The sequence below is a fragment of the Rhyacophila brunnea genome, unplaced genomic scaffold (assembly GCF_057557595.1).
Source record: "Rhyacophila brunnea isolate RB1 unplaced genomic scaffold, BYU_Rbru_1.0 scaffold_11, whole genome shotgun sequence".
Lineage (NCBI taxonomy): Eukaryota > Metazoa > Arthropoda > Insecta > Trichoptera > Rhyacophilidae > Rhyacophila > Rhyacophila brunnea.
In genome coordinates this window covers 2,869,863-2,893,123 of record NW_028232763.1, presented here as the reverse complement: position 1 = coordinate 2,893,123, position 23,261 = coordinate 2,869,863, and the positions used below count along the sequence as shown (strand labels likewise).

General features: G+C 32.3%; 1 protein-coding gene across 1 annotated transcript in view; it reads right to left on the bottom strand.

The window, feature by feature from the left end:
* Positions 1-7,632: 7,632 nt before the first annotated feature.
* Positions 7,633-23,261, bottom strand: part of Atet (ABC transporter expressed in trachea) — a 119,693-nt gene continuing 104,064 nt past the window's right edge. The window contains exons 4-8 of the mRNA XM_085958196.1: positions 21,569-22,143; positions 15,912-16,133; positions 13,610-14,008; positions 10,868-10,968; positions 7,633-8,264 (exon numbers count right to left, since the gene is read on the bottom strand). Coding sequence (XP_085814322.1) covers positions 7,764-8,264; positions 10,868-10,968; positions 13,610-14,008; positions 15,912-16,133; positions 21,569-22,143 — 1,798 coding nt within the window. The 3' untranslated portion in view covers positions 7,633-7,763. The remainder of the gene's footprint in view (positions 8,265-10,867; positions 10,969-13,609; positions 14,009-15,911; positions 16,134-21,568; positions 22,144-23,261) is intronic.

Here is a 23,261-nt window from a genome sequence, read left to right as displayed (position 1 = left end):
ATTCAATTTTATTTAAATTTGTCAATGTATTTTGTTATATTATAATAAAAATTATATCTGTCACAATACATAGTAAAATCGTTTTAATTTTTAAATCTGATAATAGTTATACAGTTAATTTTATATTATTCGGGGCGACTGCCCAGATTATCATAACGACGCATTTCGCCCATATCTTTTTCGTAAAATTACATTCATATTCTTTCACATACAAAGCGATAATAGTGAGACTTTTATATTCTGGCCGACACTGCCATCTAGGGAGTTAAAAAATAAAGTTAACAGTTAACAAAATAAAAGAAGTTAAAAAATCAATTCACACGTATTGGCCAAAATATAAAAGTCACACTGTATGCCATGCACTAATCTTGGCTATACATTGTAGCTTGCTACACTCAACGTGACAATAATGAAAATGATCCGTGTGACACAAACGTGAATAATGTAGGTATATAATATTATAGATCAATAAATAAAATAATCTGAAATAAATAAAAACAATACAATGTTTACTTCAGTAATAAGTATAAAAATAAGAAACATATCCCTATGAAGAATTATCATTGATATTTTGAATATTTTCAAAAAACTTAATCCTATATAAAACATAAAAAATAATAATTTATTATAATTCATTTTCTAGACGCTTTTTAACATTTTTTTTATTGTATTCAAATGTTAAAAATACTATACTTACAGAATTAAGTTTTATGTGATTGTTTAATTAGTATTTTAAGCGGGTATTTAGTCAAACTAAATTAGAAAATTCTTTAAAAAATCGTTGTAAAAGATCCAATACCGTTAACCTATATTCATATAAAATTCTAACAATACTGAATCTATTATCCAAATATTGTAATTTTTACCTGCTTGTGAAATTAAAAAAAAAACATTATTTATGCTTTATTTTTCACACTTAAGTGCAATAATTATTATGGAAAACAGAAAACTTAAGCGATGTAAAGCCTGGTCCACATTTGTCACTTGACCATGTCACACATTGCATTCTACTTTAGACCACGTCTATTTTGCTGACTGTCACTAAGAATGTCGGCGGTAGCAAGTAACACACGTCCAAAATTGTTCTAGATGTAATATGTCACTTCTTTTGAAACAGGTTACTTTACTGACAAATCACTGGAGCAGCCGAACTTGGTAACGAGCAATGGTATGAGGTAACAGGATACGTCTACATATTTTGTTATCAGATTACAGGGCTAAGAAATAGGAGCAGATAGCCGAGTGAGTTGTGGTAACAAATGTAGACTCAGGTTTAAATGTTATTTATCAACCAAGTTTATGTAATGTTTTCCACATTATATACAATGGTGTTTTACTTTTGTGTGTAATAATGCTGTCCAAAATTAATATTTTTAATAATGAGTCATATTAACAACACAAATTTGGTTTATATTTATATATTATGAAGGTGTGAAAGACACAAAATCAATTTATGAGATTACTAAGTTCATTGCGATATGTTCAAATAAATTATTATTAATGACGTCACGGAATTGTATTACTGTTATACAATCTCAGATTACCTACATCTGTTGAAAAATCTTATGAAACTAAATTCAATATGATTGTGATATAATAAAGGCAAACACTCATGATTTAGACAGAGTAAGAATATTATATATCGTCTCTGTTCTGGTAGAACACACTAACTGGAGAATACTAGTTTTTAGTAATTTGACTTTGAAGTTGTTAAAAAGTTTGAAATAACGGTCTATCATGTGAGTTTATTAAGTAATCGTAAAAAGGATGACTTTAAAATAAAGAACATTTGGATACTAACTCAATATGTCATTTTTTCGAATTAGTGTCTTCTGCCAGAACAGTGACAATATTACCTATGCGTAAAAGGGAGAATATTTCATTTGATTAATGAAGATGGTGTAATATTTATTTGCGACATGTAAAAACGAAACCATGAGATATTTTCTTTTAATTCAACACAATTTGAGGAAATATATGAATTATAAATTGCTTTATAAAAAAAAACGAATAGGGTATTATTAATAATTATCATTTATTAAATTTATAAAACTTTTCCAAAAATGATCATCGTCACAATAGCAACACTCAGATACATAGAAGAATATTAACGCAATTTGATAAGTATTTCATGTAAGAACTTCTAGTTAAATTCGCCATAATTAAGTAGGATGCCCGTAGCTTAATTGGAAAAAAACATTGCCACGAATCCAGTGGTTACGGGTTCAAGTCCCGTCAGGTATATTTTTTTTTCAAAAAAAATGTTTTCTAGTACTTGGTGTATATTAATATAATATACATGAGAAGTTTTCAAATAAATTATGTATGTTCAACATAGAAGAGATTTCAAGCTAAAAACATTTTTATTCCTCAGAAAACTTAATATTTATTTTTAAATAATAAAAAAAAATTAATACTATAAAAAATAAAAAAGTATTAGTTTTATGGAGTCAACTTATCAAACTACATTTCATGATTATAATAAATAACTAATAATTATATTTGAACATTTCTAATGAAACATCTTTTTTTAAACTGTCTTTGAATTTAATTGAATATTTCCATTGTTTTAACAGTAATTTACATGTCTCATAATTCTGTGGTTAGATGTCACTAGTAATTACTATAACACACACCTTAAAAAATCATCTTGTATTGTCAGTAACGATAATCAAAAATATAATAAAAAACCACATTAGTGTAGGTATATAAAAAGTAGTGATGTTTTTTACTGTAGCATGTACCTAGAGGTTGTACGATTAATCATGGCGTCCAGGTGATTTTGGAAACACAGGAGTGTTCGGCTACCAATCTTCAATTTTGTCAAAACCATTATAGTGCTGGTATGTGAGACAAACAGATTTGAGAATTTATTTCATGCGACGTCACTTGCCGAGGCAATCATTCACATATTTATGAAAAATCCCAGACAGCAGGACTACAGTATGTAGCTACTCTACCTTCATACACAAGAAAAGAAATTGTATGTACCATAGTGATATCAAACATGTGCTGAAAATGTTAAATTTGTGCAAATTGTGGTAAGCATGGTAATGAGACTGTAATTGGTTCATTTTAGATTTAAAAACATAGCTTCTGACTAAATAACAATTACATTATTCAATACAAAACTTGCTGTCCACTTGTGTTAAAATAAATAATTCTTTATCACAAAATAACTCTCACAGATGGGGTTGCTAGTATTATTAATAAAACTAATTGCACAATATGTAAAATACTAGAATCACGATGATGAGGATTGAACTAGTACAAATTACATATAATCGATTAGTTATAGTGGAACCATTTTAACCATGAATATCCGTAGAAATTACTACAGTTGCTATTAATTGTTGACTGTACTTACAACAAGCATATTGTAAGGCTTTCTCTCATTTGGCGCCCATTCGACTATGTCTTGTTGTGTCATGCCAAAAATATTGATCCTCACCGTAATTTGATAATATAATTATAGGAGCAGCTTTCACAACATTATACACAATTAATGTGTGTACAATTGCTATAATATATGAAAAGGTATAAACATTTTATTTCAAACATTCTATGCTGTATAAAATGGTGTTAATATTTTCATAACAATCGCTTTCAAATAAAAAATATCTTTTCAAGAGATTAAGTGTTTGCTTACAGTGATAAACATGTTTTAATAAAGAAACATCATTGTTTTTGCTTGGAATATTAATATTTAATCGTTTTCATTAATAAAACAGTTATTTACAATTGCATGTTTAAGTTAGCTCCTGTACATGTGCATGGATTTACTGGCAGCAATAGTGTGTATTTCAAATTATCGTGACAATAACTGTTTACACGTAAAAGTCCTGACTGTCTCTCCAACCTCATTCTTCAAGAATATGCGAGACGCGATGTTATTATTTTATGGTAGATACTATTTGACAGGTCGTAAAAATCGGTTAACCTCAAAATGAGTCTCTCCGCGGTGTAGTTGGTTTTTTGCAGGCAGGTTCGTCACTATCGTCCTACTGCGCAGGCACAAATCGAAAAAATCCCAACTGTCGCATGTAATCTTGCAACTGCAGGATAATACATGTTTACAAGTAGATTTTCTTATTATGGCCGCGATAATACGTACTGTCAGCAGTAAATCCATGCATGTGTAAACGGGGTATAAAGCCGATTTGTTCAACTTGGTTACCAGTACACTTGTATTCGTTCAATCCTCAGCAGCTTAGTATTAATCCAACGCAATGTCGATGAAACAGAAAATCAGATAATTTGATTCTATACCGCTTAAAACTAAAACTCTCAGTAATAGAAGCCGTAGGATTTTCTATCTGTTTTGGTTTGACTATATCTTTGTAGTTTAATGTAGATAATATATTAGTTTTTAACTAACATTGCATTGGACTTTTTTCTCATAAATAATAATAATTATCATGATTATATTAATTAGATAGGTGTCTATTTATTATAATGTTAGTGAATTAATTAATTTATTTATTACACAATCTGATATTGGTGAATATTTATTTTCTGAATACTTACTCGATTTATACAAATTAATACTTTATTTATTTAAGAATCCTTTGGTTCATTTTATGCAAAGAGATTAATTATTATTATGTAGGTGGTAATTTGATTATGATTTTGGTCATTTACGAAAATCAATTATTATTACGACAATATAATATTATGTATTAAAAATTATTGTATAATAGTAACGGCTTTCATTCCAGTGCAGCGCTATACTTTACAAATTACTCACACAATTGAATGCAAAATACTCAGTACCTACATAAATAATTCACCATATTACTTGAAGCAGTACTGCATGTATGACATGTTTTTCAAAAGTGACCCCCCTATTAGGATACTTAAAATTCTACCAGTGTGTACTTTTCATAACCACATAATATGCTGCTAAATATAGACCCTTACTATAAGTGATATTGAGAAACTTACGAGTAGCACAGTGTGGTATTGAGAGATGCATACTGGGCATAATGTGTAAGGACAAAAATAGAAGAATTGAACATGAGAATAAACAAAGTTTATTAAATAAGAAGCTGAGCACGTAGCTCAAAGAAATAATCAGTGAAAAGACAGTGGTACCAATAAAATAGAAAATATTCGAAAAGAGGATCTGAAGGCCACTGATTCAATGAAATAATTAAGGTCTGTGAAGGTAGGTAAAAATTCAATGAACAGGACAGCGAGATATAGAATCAGCTTGGAGAGATGTTCATCCAGCAGAATAAAGATTTTGGCTGATGCACATATAATACGCATAAGATTAAGAGAGCAAAACTGTGACAATATAGTCAAACAGTAAAAAAAAGGAGTTCATTGAATGTGTAATAAAAAGTTGCAGTGAATAAATCGAGTAAACACTTATTTGAAAACATCTCAGAAATATACTGACTAGAAAAAGTCTTTGAAAAAAAATACGTCGCCAGACAGGACTTGAACCTGCATCCATTTATCAATTGAGTCACCTGCGTCCCAAATAATTACGACGAAATTAACTAGCAGTTAGAAAATTGCGTTAATATTGGTAATGTAAGAATGGTAAATTCTCATTGAATAAAAAAAATAGTTTAGTGAATGGATGTTTATTGAATTAGTGATGAATTTAACACCATTCTCGATGATATTGTTGTATTTTGGCAATCTATACAGGTGGACAGGTGAGTATAATTCTAAAAGTTCAGTGCCGTACTGGAATGGAATCAGTTGTTAATAATAGTCCTAAAATGATTTATTTATTGCGTTTAGTTATAAGTAATAATTTTATAAAAACGTTTTCAGGCAACTAAATTTCCGTTTGTTTGAAGCAATGATTCAACATTATCTTGTAGTACGTAATTAGCGGAACCACCCGACTTTTAAAGGTTTCAAGTTACACATCAGTGCCTCCTTTGCATTTACATTAATAATACATTTCAGCACTAAACTTCAGACCTGAATGACACCGAATCTATTCATTGTGCTTAAACACTTAAAATCATTTATGTACCTAATTATTTTGTTCAACAAAATTAGGAAACCTATCTACTTTCTTATTTATAAATTTAAAATATTATTTAGACCCCCATGCTTTGCAAATTAATATTACATTAGATTTTATCTGTACCTAATGATTAAAATAATATCACCGAAGAAACATAACCTAACCGAACCAATATAATTTCTCACTTTGGTTATCAATTCGACACCTCCTACGTATAAAGCCGTAACTGCAAAATAGTACTTTTCAGTAGTACGATTTTAATAAATTTTAATGACACAACGTTAATTTTAAATGCTGAAATTGTAATTTTTTAGTTGATTGATTATTATATTGTTTGAATTTTTGTTATTATCTTTAAAATTATTTAATAAAAGGCAATCCAGTCAAAATAGTCAAGAACGTAGTTACGGACTTTTACGTATGAGGTTTCGAATTTTCGCGAAAGTATTGTTCCAAATATGGCAGCGTGTTTACAAATTTTGATTGCCGCTACCAGATTTTTCATAATATACTTACGTAGAGTTAAGAATAAACAAAAATGATAAAACGATTACGTTTTATGGTGTTTGTGTTTTGTGTCATAATCATAAAGTGTCACTGTTTCTTTTACCATTGATAACCTGTCGCTATATGTATCTTAATTACAAATAAATTTGTAAACATAAAGAGAGATATTACATTGGTTTGGTTTTGGTCTATTAAGTTCATTCTTACAAAGTACACACATTCATGAAGAGTGAAACTTTGATCTATCATTCTTCAAACAATTATATTTCAGTAGAATCATATTTAATTCACTGTATTTTTTTCTTGATAATATGGTAGTAATAGTGTTTCGTGGTATGTGTTTAAAAAAAATATTATTAAACCGCGAAATGTTCATTAAACGAAATAATGCTTCCACCATTTTGTTCATAATGTGGTCCCTTCAAAACTGATAGATCAAGGACACGGTGGAAAAGATACCAGGCATCTTCTATCAAAGACTGAATTTACTTACAAAAACGGTCAAGTCATTTTTATTACAAAAGCAGTCAAGTAACCGATTTCGTATGAAGAATAGTCAAGTCACATTTTAAAACAGGTTTTCTGACAATAAATTACTGAGCGTCTTTTGTTAAATATCAATTCGTGACTTGTATTTTAAAAACATGAAAGCGCAAAATGAAATACATTAAACTTTGTTAAAAGTTGGTCAAGTATTTTTTTGCATTCTGAAAAAAATAAGTAAAATATTGATAGTTCAATTAAAATGATTCAGAAATCATTTCTGAAAATAATGAGAGGTCAATATATAAATAGTAAATTAAATTTTATTAAATAATAATCATCATACTTAATTTTTAAATAAATAATTAATAGATTGATAGTTCATTGGAAAAAAAATCTTATTCATAGAACTAGAGCAGTCAATACTCTAAACTGGGTACAGCAAAGAGGGAAATAGTTCTTAATATTATTCATAATATCACTGTAAAAATTTATCCATTTAGCTTACTAAACTTATTGTTTAATTTTTAATAAGTTACAAATTAAATAAAATTGAGAATCATATCACCTTTGAATGGCAAGTATTGAAATAACTGAGCCACGCACTTGAGTATTGAAAACTATGCAATTTGCATAATATTCACTTAACGATAGAGTAATATTAAAACAGGTGTTATGCTAACCATTAATATTATATTATATTATTTTAATCTGTGTTTAAAAAATGAGTCAAGATACTGGTTATAATAAAAGGATATGAAAAATGATAATATTATAATTTTTATCGGATCATTCTGATCTTCCACCGTAGAACAAAGTACGATATTATTCTAATGAATATGAAAAATCCTGAAAGAGCCGCTACGTCAATCCAGAAGTTGGAATTATTCATGGATACCTCGTCGAGGTATTTCTTGGGACTTCTGAAATGGCAGTACGACTCCGAACAGTCCAACCTCGCCCGGTCGAACCCGTACACCGACAGCATCGCCCCTTCGTATCCGTAACGCACATAACTAACATAAGTCACCCATCGTAAATATCCAGGGATGGTATCGAACTTAACAAAGAATCCTGAGAAAAGCACTATTGGTATGGTGGTCACTGGGCCGAGGTACACGGCATTCTCGATTCGCATCGCCGCGCCCATCAGTAGGCCCAAGGATTGAGCCACGAGAGCCGTCAGGATGTTTATGCTGGTGAACATGACGACTCTGTCCACTTCCATCGGTTGACCCGTCATGTAGTATACTATCAAGACGTATACTCCGCTGAATACGATCTGAAATAAATAGAAATAATTAAAGATTATCATTAACAAAACTTTCGATTCATTTGCATTTTATCATTATTTCAGACTTAGATGGAGCCTAAATATATGAAAGTGAAGTTGAAACATGACTACTAAGGTTAAAGATTAATTTAGGTGCAAGTAATCTTGCGTTGCAGATTCATTTGTAGTAAACTTCAAACTAATATCATCTAAGTCTATTCTATAAATTATTAATTGTTCGGATATTGCCAAGATGAACCCCTGAAACTGAATTTATGAATCATTATAATACAGGATAATTAGAAATTTAGATGATCAATCACAAAAAAAATGAATCTAATACATAGATAATAATCGAGAAACAAAATTTTACAACTGCTAATAGTTCTATGGCTATCAATTCAAACACACTAATCGTGTAAAAAGACAAGCAGACTTGCAGTTTTGATGACTAATAATCAGTTGTCAACCTTAGATAGCAATTATAAGAAACAATTCAGATACCAATTTGGTCGTATTGACACTTAGTTTGATTGTTTCATAATATTCGTTATGTTGCTAGGTGTTAACAATAAAACCATCTATATTGTCCATGATTTGAGTTACCCATCTCTACCCGTCATAATATGTATGTTTGGTAGTTGGCAATACTGAAAAGTCTTTCCTCATAATATGAGGCGTCTAATTAGAAAAAGCGACAAGTCCACAATTCAATATTTTCGGGAAACAACGTTTTTATGTTTCAAGCTTCAATTATTTTTTTTAACGTGAGATTAGTTTTTGATTATGTCGAAATTAGAACCAAATGGCAATTTGTTTCAGCCGATAAACTCTTAAATGTAACAAATATAGGCAAAATAAAATTGGACGTAGTGCTACTTGTACCTCACTTTTTAATTTATTCCGCATAAGGCACATATTTCCGTGGCACTGTCATGAGTTTACCAGATGCTACAGCATGGGAGACGCCATTTCCAATATTGAACGTTCCCTTATTGGTTGATTTAAACACGCGCGAAATCAACCAAGCTTTAAATAATATGAAACACGGACTTGGCGCTTTTTGTAATAAATCGAGACTTAAAATATTTTTTTTCGTAGGGTTATGTCGCGTTTTGGAATTTATAGATCAATACATATTGTGTAAAATTATACAAAGAATACGTGCGTATTTTTTTCTCGATTTTTACCAAATGTGGACTTATCGCTTTTTGGAATTAGACGCCTCATATGATATTATTATGTTCTGACTTTAAATGTCACTGCAAACTATTGGAGATTACATTTTGCCAAGTATCACTTTGTTAATATTCAGAAGATCAGTATATTAGTCTATGTTCAAGGTAATCGCCTAGTCATGTCGTCATGGGAAGTCATTGTAATTGCACTTGTAAGTGTTATAATACAAAAAGTTCATAAGGCATGCTGCTAGTTTCAAAGTCTGTTGTCTGCCATTTTGAGATAATCGTAAAAAACTGTCAAGCACATTTAAATTTTTTTTTAACACATATTATTAATCAACTAGAAAAAAACAGTGAAATAAAAAAATGTTTTTAGTGTCATTAAAATTGATAAGAAATCATATTTAAAGTTTGTCGTGAAATATAAAAAATGGCAGCTGATGAATATAAACCACTTTGCAATCAACCTCCGGCATAATTCTATCTAACTAACAGATAAGTTGTAGTTAACATTATTATTTCACGAATATACCCTACATTTATAATAAAAAACGTATTTACAAAATCAGAATCAAGAGAAATATAGAGTAAATAATTACAAGATAAAAAGAATTTTTTATATAGGTACCACGTTTTTAAATTTTCTGTTGTATCATATAAACTTGACAATTCTGTGTATTTCAATTTAATAATTTAGGACAAATAAGGCAATAATTGTCAACAAATATTTTTTTTGCTATTTTGCAACAAACAAACAAATATAGAATACTGAAATGTCATTTTGATTTCCATAGTAACGCACGTATATATTAATAATTTAGTTGTTAGGACCACCACCTTAGCAACCAATAATAGTGGATTGAATTACGGATTTCTTCCGAAATAACTTGTCATACAAAACAGAATTAAGTGAAAATGAATTCAATTCTACTTAAAGATGGCTAAAAGTATTAAAAGAATGCATTGGCATCGTGTTCTGATATATTCTAAAAGTTTCAAATGTCTAGTTAGTCGGTAAGTTAGTTAAAAATCGATTGCAATATTTGTACTGGATAAACAACCACCGCACAAACAAGAATACGAGCTAAGAAAAACGTGGTAAAATGGAGGTTACTGACTTTGAAACTGTTTTCACAGCTGAATTATTGTTGTGGATACAGTGGAGTTTCATGATAATCTTTATTTAAAATGTTTTCAATGCCATTACTTGGAAAGGATATTATTATTTTAATAGTAAAGTTAACAATGGTTCAAGATACTGGTTATAAATACAAAACAATCAGTCTTAATCAAAAACAGGTGTTTAATTTGTTTGATAACAATCTGATAGTTTATACTTCGGTTAGGTACCTTTGCTTCATTATACAGGTAAATTTTAATCATGGCACGTGGCATGGTAACATAATAATTTTATTATAAAGAGAAACTTACCTGAAATGGTAAATCAGCTAACGTTTTCGCAAAGTAAAAGGCTTTTAACGAATACCAATAGTTAAGATGTTCTCTTATAAATACAGCCATTTCAGCGGGGACTGAAAACGAAAAGAAAAAACAATTAACATGGTTAGGCATCAATAGTATAATATCAGAAGTGAAGGGTGGAGGTAGGCTGTTAAGATTCGCCATAAATAGTGCACACTAAACTTTGTCAGTCATACGTATTTTGTTTTCATTGAAATACGACTACAATTTTATTTACAGATGGTGTTCATTTTTAAAATTCGATTAAACCCTACGAAACCAAGCCATAATAGATAATAGTCAAAAAAAACTCGTCTATCTATAAAATATCTAAAATTATGCAATTAAATTATACATAACTTTGAATATTTTATAGATAGAATAATATTTTTTATCTATTATAGGTTAGTTTAGGTAGGGCTTTAAAAATGAATCAACAATATCGCAAGTGGAGAACTACAAGGTTCTAAGTGTTTGTCCTTGGAGAAACAAAAGTAACAATGAGGCAGCTTAGAATACTACTTCATTGTTGGGTTTGTTTTTTCAAGGACGAACACTTAGAACCTTGTAGTATTCGGCTCGCGAATGTCTACATAATAATATGTATTCTTAATCTAACGAAAACAAATAAGTATGAATGATAAAGTGTGCACAATTTTGTCGTATCGCTCAAAATATACCAAAACTAATATGGTTTAGTTTAGGCTGGGTGTAATTGATTTTTAAAATCTAACCAACACCATCTGTAAAGAAAATTGTAGTCTTGGTACAATAAAAACAAATACGTATGACTAACAAAGTTTAATGTGCACTATTTATGGCGAATCTTAACAGCCTACCTCTACCCTTCGCTACTGGTATATATTATGTAATATTCTATATATATGGGGACAGCAACAATTGGAGATTGAGATATTACAGTTTGAATGAAAATTAAAGTGTGGTACGGATTGGAAAACAAAGATTAAGATAGTAGTGTGGAACGATTCCATAGAATGCAGAAGAAGCAGGCTGAAAGGTGACAGATAGAAAGCGTTTACTTTGGATAGGTATCTATGAACAGAACTGTGTTGAAGTAAGTAAGTAATCTCCTGATGACAATGATTTTAATAAATGATATGTCTGGAAACTGCATTTCGTATGAATATTGAAGTAAGATATATTTAAAGCAAGTTTTTTGATTTGCTCCGAATCAAGGTCCAATGGAAGAGATGTTGAAGCATGGACATTAACATTAGCCGGCTCTCACATTTAAACTCGTTTCGCCTAAAAACGTGTCGAATACGTAGATATGACGTCACCATTATTTAACACAAATAACAAAACACATATTGCCAAATGGAGCTCCGCAGATTGGTCGAGTGTGACTGTTTCGTTTGAAAAAAACAATGATATTGCAATCGACAAGTTGCATCCTTCTCGGGCTCTGAGTCGAAGGGTCGAAGTCACAAACAAACACCTACGAATTGGTCATTCTTATACCGGTTCGCCGATCACCGCATTCAAATATCAATACTTTTCGAAGGCTACGTGCGACTGTTGCTAGGTAGATGTGCGTGGTATTCACAAGCAACACTGGATCTCATCATTCTCAGAAGGTTTTTCGGCGGTTGAAGGGAGACGAGTTTTGATGTGAGAGCCGACTTAGAGTTAGAAATAGAAGACAGTAATAGTGGTTCCCTGAGATGTCATAATGGTAACTAGGGATTCCAATCCCGGGATCCCGAGCTTTTTTCGATACCTATGAATCCCGGGATTGATAAACATAATCCCGGGATTTCGGGATTGATTTTTTTATCAATTTTTATGGAAAATAAAATAAAAGCGAAAATATAACAGAAAAAATACTTTTAATAAAAAATAACTACATTAGAAATAAACTGAGTTTGAATGAAGTTTGATTTATACCCATGTGTAGGTTGGCGATTTATTTTATTTTTTCACGTAAATTATTAAAAATGGAAAGATTGGAAAAAAACAATGCTTCGCACTTTTAACAAAGTAATTCCACCATGATATCATACGTTTTACGGCAGTTTCATATTTGTCTGACTGATTAGATTTATGAAGTGGAAAAGCCATACGTACGCCATGATTATTTGCTTTAATATTTTAAATCTCGCTAATCCATTCATTAAGTCTTTACTATCAGAAACAGCAATCTCCTATTAAATTCACATTATTATTTAAATTACAATATTATTTATTCCGTTAAACTTGTGTATTTCCAAGATTGAACGTATACAATATTAACAATAAACATCTTAAATTGTATAAATTTTACTAGATTTATTTTTGACCGATTTTATCAATGTTATTTGTAAATATAACAATGGAAAAAATGCCAATCCCGGGATTGTCAAATTGTAATCCCGAAATCCCGGGATCAGAATTTTGGCTCGGGATTGGATTCCCTAATGGTAACGTATTGGCTAACAATGTGGTGCATCTCATGTTAGTTCTCAATGACAGATATGATCTTGAAGAGGTGCTCTAAATGCCACCTGAAAATATGATACTCCACGCCCTTGTGACTTAGCTGCACAGATTCCGTCACTGTGGCCAAACCTCCCTCACCTAGCAGCTATACTATAAAGTAATCTACATCCATAAGATACCATATGGCAGAAGGCGCGGCACTTGACTATGGATTGAGTCAAATAAAATAAATAAAAATTAAAATTAAATAATTTAAACAGTAGTACTACTTACATGTTAAGATTGTCGGCATCATCGCTGTGAACATGGTAAAAAGCACGGTGAAGAATACGCAGCCAGCATTACTCATAACCTTGGCTGCATCGTTACCGATATCATAGTAAATGAATCCAATGAGTAGACCGACCACTGCATGAGAAACCAATCGGAGGTGAGTGAGCGTCTGGTCTCTCATGATGCTGAGGAAAGTTCTCTTGAGCAGTATCCAGAATTGTTTGAAACCCGAGGTGGGGAAGCCGGGTTTGATGGGCTTCTGCATGACGCTCTCGTTGGAATCTAGTAATGATGTGGTGCAGGTGACAGGAGCTAGGCCGCCTATTCCTGGAACTGCCTTTTCGTTGCCGTTTTGGGGCCCTTGGTTGGGGATCTCGACCACAGAGAAATCTGCTTTACCTGTGGAGTATAAAATGAGATTAAAATAAAACTACATTACATATTTAAAACAAAAATGATATATTGAAGATATCAGGTTCAAATTAATAACAACATGCTATTTTGTATCACAAAAAAGGACAGGTTGATCAGAAAGATAAGATTCAGATGTTACACTATTTAAACATTGATTTTATAATCCAATACATAATTTGAAACAGGCTTTAGATTCGATTGATTGTTTAGGCCACGTCTCAATTTAATTGAAGTACAGCTTTATGAAGAAGGTTCAGAAGATATAATTGTTAAAACTTCTTTACTTGAGGCCGAGAGGGAACGACAGGACTCTAGCCTGGGGGCCCGGACTCAGGGGGGGGCGGCATGGCAGGTCAACCAGATAAGTGCGATAAACACACTACAAATTTCCTCTTATGCGCCAACTAGAGGGCAGCGACTTCCCTGCGCGGTACAGTTTGTGCAAAAAACACTTTTACAGCGCTTTTCGGCTTACGCGAGCTACAGTTTTCCCATCCATACACACGGGCTTCCTGGTACAAACCGGTTTGCGCAGGTAAACTTGTGGTAAGCATGAGCGTCTAGCCGGCACTTAATAGTAAAAAAAGTTGCCTATTTTATTTCAAGAGTTAAAATGTGGGATGGATTATTGTGTGTCCATAGTCGATAACTAATTATTCCCAAAAATCGCTAAAAATAGACTGAAAATCATTAATTTTACCTCGAACACGATTTGGAAAACACTATTGTATCACACTGTCTTTAACTTTAGCGATAGGTAGGGGGGCCCATTTCAGGATGCGGGGCCATGCTTGAGACTGTATAGATTTAGATACATACTATATGTGGCTTTATCTGACTGATTTTCTCTTGTCAATACTCATATAATATTGTAGTTTAAAAGTTAGAGGAGTTCTTAATGTGGCCATGACTTCTTTCTAACTTACGCATGTTGGAAATAGAAACTCTTGCCATTCTTCCCATTGTTAACCTGTGTATTAATGATAACTAGGGCCCGGATTTGTATGCAACAAAAAACGTGGTTATATGCATGCACGCATGCACTTAAAATCAATAAAATATGCACTAAAACCGAAGAAATATGCAGTTAAAAATTGTCATTTTATGTGGGAAAAAATTGTAAATACCCAATTTACCCAATATTACTAACAAAAAATCGAATAACTAGTTAATAATTTTTCAACATAATACGATATCAGAACAAAAAACACAAAAAAGAATATAAAGTTAATCAATTACAATTTTCAAAATAGTTTTTTCACAAGAACCTACAAATAATTGAATAATAAATGCAATGTAAACCAAACATAAGTTAAAAAACAAAAACGACACACTTAACTATTCCTAAATACTATTTTCTGTTTTTTGCCCGAAAAAAAATTACATTATTTTTTTCAATATTATGCATTAAATTTTTCCGCATAGGTATCTGTCAGTATTTTGTTTATATGCAGAAAATTACCTCTCAACGTCCACTTGGGCAAACTATAAATAATAGTGCCCGAGTTGACTTCACTTTTTCCACTGATAAATCTACAGCTCGGAGATGGCATTAAAATGCAAGTGCATCTAAACTATCTTTCTTCCTAAATTAGTTATATTTCGATAAAATAATTAAAAAAAACTAAAATTATACATTCAAAAGCTCTAAAATATGCATTTATTTATGAAATATGCACTAATGTCTCAAATATGCTCTAATGTCTCAAATATGCATTTATATGCACAATAAAATTTTATTTTTGGATTCTGTGTCTTTCAAAACAGATTTCTGTGCAACTCTCATAGCTGTGCATACACCCTAACAAAACATGCACTAGCATATAAATCCGGGCCCTAATGATAACTAATTATATCAGGAGCATCGAGAGTGTATTTATTTTCTTACCGGTATCGCTAGAGCTGCTATTTCTGTTGATTTTATCTTTGGCAATGTTGTTGGGCAAGACGGCAGGACCGTTTTGCTGGTTATTGGAATGAGCAGTGATGGCCAAGGCCTGCGTGTGATTATTCGACGCCGCCTGAACGAGATTATTGCATTTGCCATTGTTGACCGCCATCACTAGTTTGTGGACCCATTCACCGTGCTCACCACAAGCCACTTCAATCACTGCAAATGGAAGAAATATTATTGGTTACAAATAATTATGGTAGTAGAGAATGCTCATGTTGTTATTTGGAGTCTCTATGATCAATGTCATGGGTTGTCAGCCAGCCACCTTTTACCAAGAATTTTTTTTCTTTTTAGCATTACAACAATAATTCATGAGACCCAGTGACAGTAGTGTAATAGTAGTAGAGTAGCAGAAAAACAATAACAGAAACGTCTAGGCTTTGATTAAATTACTTAAATTACTATTATGACTAGGGACTATCTAAAGATAATGTACCGATCCCAGTGCATCTATTCTATACACAAGGCTGCTATTGAGGGTAGTTTATCATATTTATGTATTGAGGTATTATAATTATTGTTACTATAAGTTAGCCTTCTAAACTGTCAAAATTGTATATCTCACTCTAAAAGTTAACACAGCCAAGAGAGGGGCTGTTAAAACATAGCACTTTTTGAAAGTTCAGCAGGCTTATTCTAACATATCACTTAACATCTGAAAACAGCTAATTGTGATAAAATTATCACAATTATCACTTTACGTATTCCGACGGTTAATTGTGTACAAAAGTTAACAACACGCCAGTGTTGCCATAATATAATTTATAAAAACATCACTTGTAAAATTATAACATTGGAATAAATATTCGATATCTGGCAACACTACGGCACGCACACTGTCACACATATTTTCGAATAACCCAGGAAAGGGTCGCGGAGGAAGCGTGAAGGGGGCGAGGCAAGTGCATGAAAAAGTTCGTCATGTTTTGAAGGACAAACACATGCAATAGCTCCATCTATATTTTTCTATAATCTAAGCCGTCCGAGCTGTCAAAAGGTGATATCAGTTAACGGCGGGTCCATTTGCCGTGCTAACGCGAGAACAAGACAAAGTACGTCAATTTTACATATTGAGAATTGAGATGCAAGATGTTTCGAAATGTCACAGCGACTAGATAATTTATAGTCCCGCTTGCCGTGCTGTCATACGTCAAACATCGAGTAGTAACATATTGTTTTATTTAATATCTACCAACTGCAACAATGGAATTGTTTCTCGCGTTGACTGATAAAATTGTAGGTTTAATGAGAAATTTATCTGGAGAATTGATGGAGGAGCCGCAGTCGAAAACTAGCCAATCACGACTCACAACTGAACAGAATCTGACAGTGGAATGGCGTATTCAATATGGCGTCATTGTAATTCCATTTTTGTTCGCTCTACAGATAAGTTTGTAAGTGTAGTAGTGTTGAAGTGTCAATAACACTACATACCTACAATATGAAAAGAAAAAGTTACATTTATATGCATCGATCTTGTATACATTAATTATATTGAATAGGCATAGGTACTTCAATAGATTGCGACTATAGATTATAATATCATCGTCTCAAAACATAACCTCAATTCAATTTTTTTCAAATAATATCATAACTGTCAAATGCCCCTTGAAAGTTGAAAAGATTTTGTGCCTCAAAGAAGTTGGATAAAATAAATCAACTCTTGTAGCATTGGCAGTGATTTGGATTCTTACTTGTTGAGTAATTGTGAAGTGCTTTCAACGGTTCAATAAGTCCAAAGTGTGGGTACCTATTTCAAATAATCCTAAAAATAACTGAATAGCATTGGTATCATTGTGGTTGGGGTATGAAATGAAATGACTTTCCACTCTGACTACCCTTTAGAATAATTTAGATACTCGATGGTAACTTATAATAAAGATATTATTTGCCACTGTTATGAAATATTATTAGGTATCTATAAGATGTGAACCAATGTAATTATTTAATTATGATACAATTTAAGTCAATAACTGACCAGATTCCCACAGTAATATGTTATATTGTCAATATCGCAAGGGATGTTTTTCAATCAATAAATAAGGGAAACCTTTTAGAATAAGTACCGATTATAGTTAAGATTTATTGTGGGAGTTTATAGAGTAGGCATGTTCCCACAAAGTAATAATAAATTGTGATGTAATATCCTGGGGTCGACATTTAGGATGCTTTGTGTAAAAATCTATTGATGAGAAGGATCACCGCCATCTTTAGATTAATAAAGCCTGAGCATAACTTTTTGCACAATCAACGAGTGGTCTACTTTTCAGCTGTCAAAATCAGATCCCAGATTGCTTGACATATTGATTCGCCCTTTCTCGTTTCAAATTGAATTATAAAAAATTCTCAAATCAAATATATTAACTATCAGTGTTATTAATAAATAATATACATTCTTGTTATTCATCAGCACTGTCAAAGTTAGACTAGTCCTTCACACAAAAACCGGTGGTAATATCGATTTCCAAAAAATATGTAGCATTGATATATGCATTACATTTATTTTGTAGAAGGTGTGTTAATGCTAGTGTATTATTTATCATGTAAATTATCTATTCAAATCAAACCATTCCCTGTGTGAACACGACAGACGCGTCAGTATGAACACTCTACAGAACAATGACAGTTCATATATAGACAACAACGGGAGGGCCGGAAAAAGTAGGACCAGTCGTTGTGAATGTATCGGCTTTTTACTTGAGTCGGCAATGGTAGGATCCATTGAAGCATTGACCATATGAATATATCGCAAGTACAATAACATATTAAGTCTTTTGTGAAATTTACTATATAAGATGGTGTGCCGTGCCAATAGGACGGACTTTTCAGATGTCATACTGGTAACTTACGTATGTTAAATACCTGTTTATACAATTATTGTCAAATAAATGAATCAAATAAAGTATTTTAATAAGATAAAATCAATAAATACTTATTTTGAACTAATTATAGCAGCCCGGTCAAATCGTGCTATAACATCACCCTTCATACAGCTAATAATATTTATATGTGGTACCTAATTACAACCCAGGAGGAAAGATTGCTTATTCAGTTGCAATGAAACTGTAATATCGACATCTTTCGTAAAGACTGTACACACAATGTGTCATGTTATGATTAAATTAGCTGCAAGCCACTTCGTAAAGCAGATTCAATTGTAGCAAGCTTCGATATTGTGCATTGAGATTTATTTGATAATTTCTACGCTTGCCACATGATAAAAACGATTTGCATTATTGTTTAAAGAAACAGTGGTAGGTACTGTTAAATAAGTACTGTTCGCATAAAGTAAAACGTGTCATAAAATCACAAATAATAGATAACTTAAGCAAGATGTCTACATTTATTTTAGTCGGCTGCAAATTTATTTACAATGAATACATACTTACTGTAAAGCTGACAACGTAGAGAAAGTTAATTAATAACCATATACATATTATTACTAAAAACATTCTGATATCGTCATTAATTTTATTGTTATAATATTTACAAGAAAGTCACATTACTTTCTCCATTTTAGTTGTACAATCTCTTTTTTATATGTTTCTGACTAATTAACCAAACTATAATAATATACGATAATATTCCATATATTATCTATCTATATTAATACCTAAATTCATAAATTGACTCCGCTACTACATAATGAATTTTCGTGCAAGTAAGAATTATTTGACTGTCCTTTATTAAAAATGCTGAAGTCGTTTCACTAATATAAAAGAATTATTTTTATGTTAGCAGCAAACGCCATTATGGTTATTATCCTTGGTTACATGTAAATTGTACGTAAAACATTTCACCGTGGCACAGTTTGCCGTGAGCTTTCTTATCGAAAAGAGATGACCGTACACTATACGGTCTCCAATTTTATTAGATTCAATATGAAGCGCCTAGTTTCAAAAGCCCCTAAAATGGTTTTTGAAAATTTTTGAGTTAGATATGTATTTTGACCAGGGAACTCAGAAATAATGGGAACTGAAATACACAACGGGTAAGGCGATAACAGGTAACCGACTCGAGTAAGGAAGAATCCGGGTTAAACTTACACACGTGTCCAGAATACATTTACGTCGAATACTGAAAACTGCTCTCGGTTTATGCATTTACGCTCATTTAATGTTGGTGTAGTACACACACTATTGCACGTGCATAATGCGTGCTTCATTTTTGTAGGACACTCACACATTCATAAGCCTGCTTCACCATGCGGCGTATTGAATATAGCCTATCGGTATTCTATTTATTATCTGTTCTGTGATTTTGACGGATATTTTTGTTACCTATATGATGGCCAATGATTGAACTTTAAAAAATGCCAAAAACCATCAATACGTATGATCAAAAATTAGGGTAAATTTCAAAACCCGCTAAAATGGTTGGGTGTGCTTTTCAAATAGCCCTAAAATGGAAAGCCAAAATACTCTTTAGAATGTAACAAATTAAAAAATGAATACATAAAGTTCACAGATTTAATAGATATGAGTTTTTCTCATTTTTCTCAAAACTACCTAAAATCGTTTTAGGTGCTTTTGAAACTAGGCGCTTCATACGAACATTAATTCAATTTTCATAGCTGATTTTGGCAAGATTCGTGAATTCAAAAATGAAAACCTAACCTAATGAGATACCCGGGGTTCCAGCGGCTAGCTCAGGTGTCCATCGAACCCCGGATTCACAAAAAAAAATATTTTAAATTGAGGAGAAATTAAATGAAACCACGTCTGTCTCGTGCGTAACTTGGTATTATCTTATATTTTACATTTTCTTTACACGTTTACATAATTTGTTTTAACAATAAGTTTCGCAGGTCCGTACATGTTGGAAAAGGGACGCTCACTACTTTCTTTTTCTTTTTCAAACTTCGCGTACCCACGCCGTCCAACAAAAAGGACTCTCGTGATTGGCCAAATTTGCCTTTGAACGTTGCCGGCAAGCGCGGCAAAATTTATTATATATGAATAAGTACTTATATTTAATCTTAAAATTATCTCTTTCATCCATCATCATTTATACTTTAAAATCTATCTTAATTACACCTCCGCCCAGTAAGTGATTTTCACGCACCGGACGAAGGCCTTTACTCATGAATAAAAAAAAATAAAATTACGTAGTTGAGCAAGGAATCAGATTAGATGTTTTATGAAGCCGTTTCTAGAGGTCAGGGTTACGTTTCGACTTATGACTACTAAATGATTATTTTACACCGGGAGAAGCCCGCCTGTAACAGGGGTGTATCACTAACCTAACAAATAGTCCAGTATATCGGCTATTTTCAAAATTTGTTTGCTGCTGACTTCCTGTAAAGTGTAAATCGACAAGAACCGTGTTTTATTTAGAAATGAATTTTATGTCAGTACTATAAGAACCGTGTTTTATTTAGAAATGAATTTTATGTCAGTACTATACGACCCAAAGAGGTTGGACGGTCTTTAATATACGGCCATATTATTTCCGATACAACATTTTCACGGTGAAGTGTATACGTATACGTACAAGTTTCCGGACACTATTATTATCCTTTCAAGAGTCTAGTAAGAAGTACAGGATAAGTTTTAGATACAAATACGTAGGAAATTAAGATTTATATTTACCATAATCTGCAGGATTGTGATAAGCTGGACAATGTAGACCCATGGATGACAAAAACGGCACCAACCCCGATACACTTCCTTGGTAAATACACTGTCCTTCAGCAAGAGTGTACAGGGAGTCGAACATCTCAAATAGTCTAGCGGAAGGCTGGTGAATTGTGCAAATTATTGTCCTTCCACCTCTCGCTAGAGATTTCAACAAACAAATGCACTGGAAACAGGAGGAACTATCTAAACCTGACGTAGGCTCGTCAAAGAACATTACGGGCGGGTTGTTGACGAGCTCCAGAGCTATTGAAAGTCTTTTTCTTTGTCCGCCAGATAAATTTATTGTTTTAGTATCACTACACTCTTTCAAGCTTAGCGTTTCGATTATTTCTGCCACTACTATTTTCTTAGTCGCCGACGTCGTGTCCTTTCCCAGTTTTAGGTTAGCTGAAACTGTCATTGCTTCTTTGACGGTCAGATGCGGTAGCAGGCAGTCGTCCTGCATGATGTAGCATGACATCTTGCGGAAGCGTCGAAGACTTCTTTCTTTACCGTTGATCAATACTGAGCCACTTAAGTGAGAAGTCCTGTAATGAAAATTAAGTTATTGATTAGGGTATGAGGGCAGGGTACCAATGATGGAGACAAAGAAAACTGCACCTATATCATGATGATAGATACAAACACGAAATTAGAAACGAAAAATGTTAAAGAACCTCCTGCTCTGTCAGACTGAGCCTAATGTGGTTCCACTACCAAAAGCAAGTCAGTTTTACGTAATTGCCATTTTTCTGCAGCAACCCTTTTTAACTCGTCATAGTTTGTATGAAAATTAGTAGACCAGCGCTTTATTCTTATGCACCCACCGCAAGTGGAATGTATCGCATCGAGATACACTCCACTGGCGGTTCGTACACTGAAATAAAAGTGCTGGGGTACATTTTGTTACTTTGCTTTCACACATTTTAAGCTCCATCTTTATAGAAGAAGGTTTTCTTCAACATATTTGCGAGAAACATACTAGACAAGTGTGTTATCCCTAGATATATTATGTTAAGATAAGAAGGTGCAAATTAAGTACTCTTCAACCCATTGAAAAGGCTGTTCGACAGTTAATCGTCCGGGCCATAATCCTCAGTCATGAGGCCCTGATGAAGAAGAAATAATACTTCATTCACCTAAATATTTTGTTTTTCATTCCAAAATCCCGCTGGTGAGCGCGCCTGCTTTCTATGCATAATCGATCAGATATAATATGTAGTATTATATAGATACCTAGGTACTATGCATCTCAAAACATTTCAAATGTTAATACATTTCAAATGTTAACGTAGGAAAAAAATACCATTATTCTAATTGACTAAAATAACATAAATACAATATACCTAATTGTTATTTTAAACATACACATTGCGGAAAAAACATTTTTTTCCATAATGTTATAGCCAAAAAGTAGGTAGGTACAATGTCCAATGACTGTTCTAAGAACAACACAATGGTTTTTGTTACACAGGACAGGTTTATAAATAATTCAACAGTAAACTACGGAAATTGCCTCATTATTTTAATGAAGTGAGAATAGCAAGTGTGGGAAAAATGACATTTGTTGAAGTATTAGCATTTTGCATTTTCTATCACTGTAATAAAATGCTAATTGCATTTGGATCAATGAAAGAAATTGCAGAGAAACTATTATATATTATAT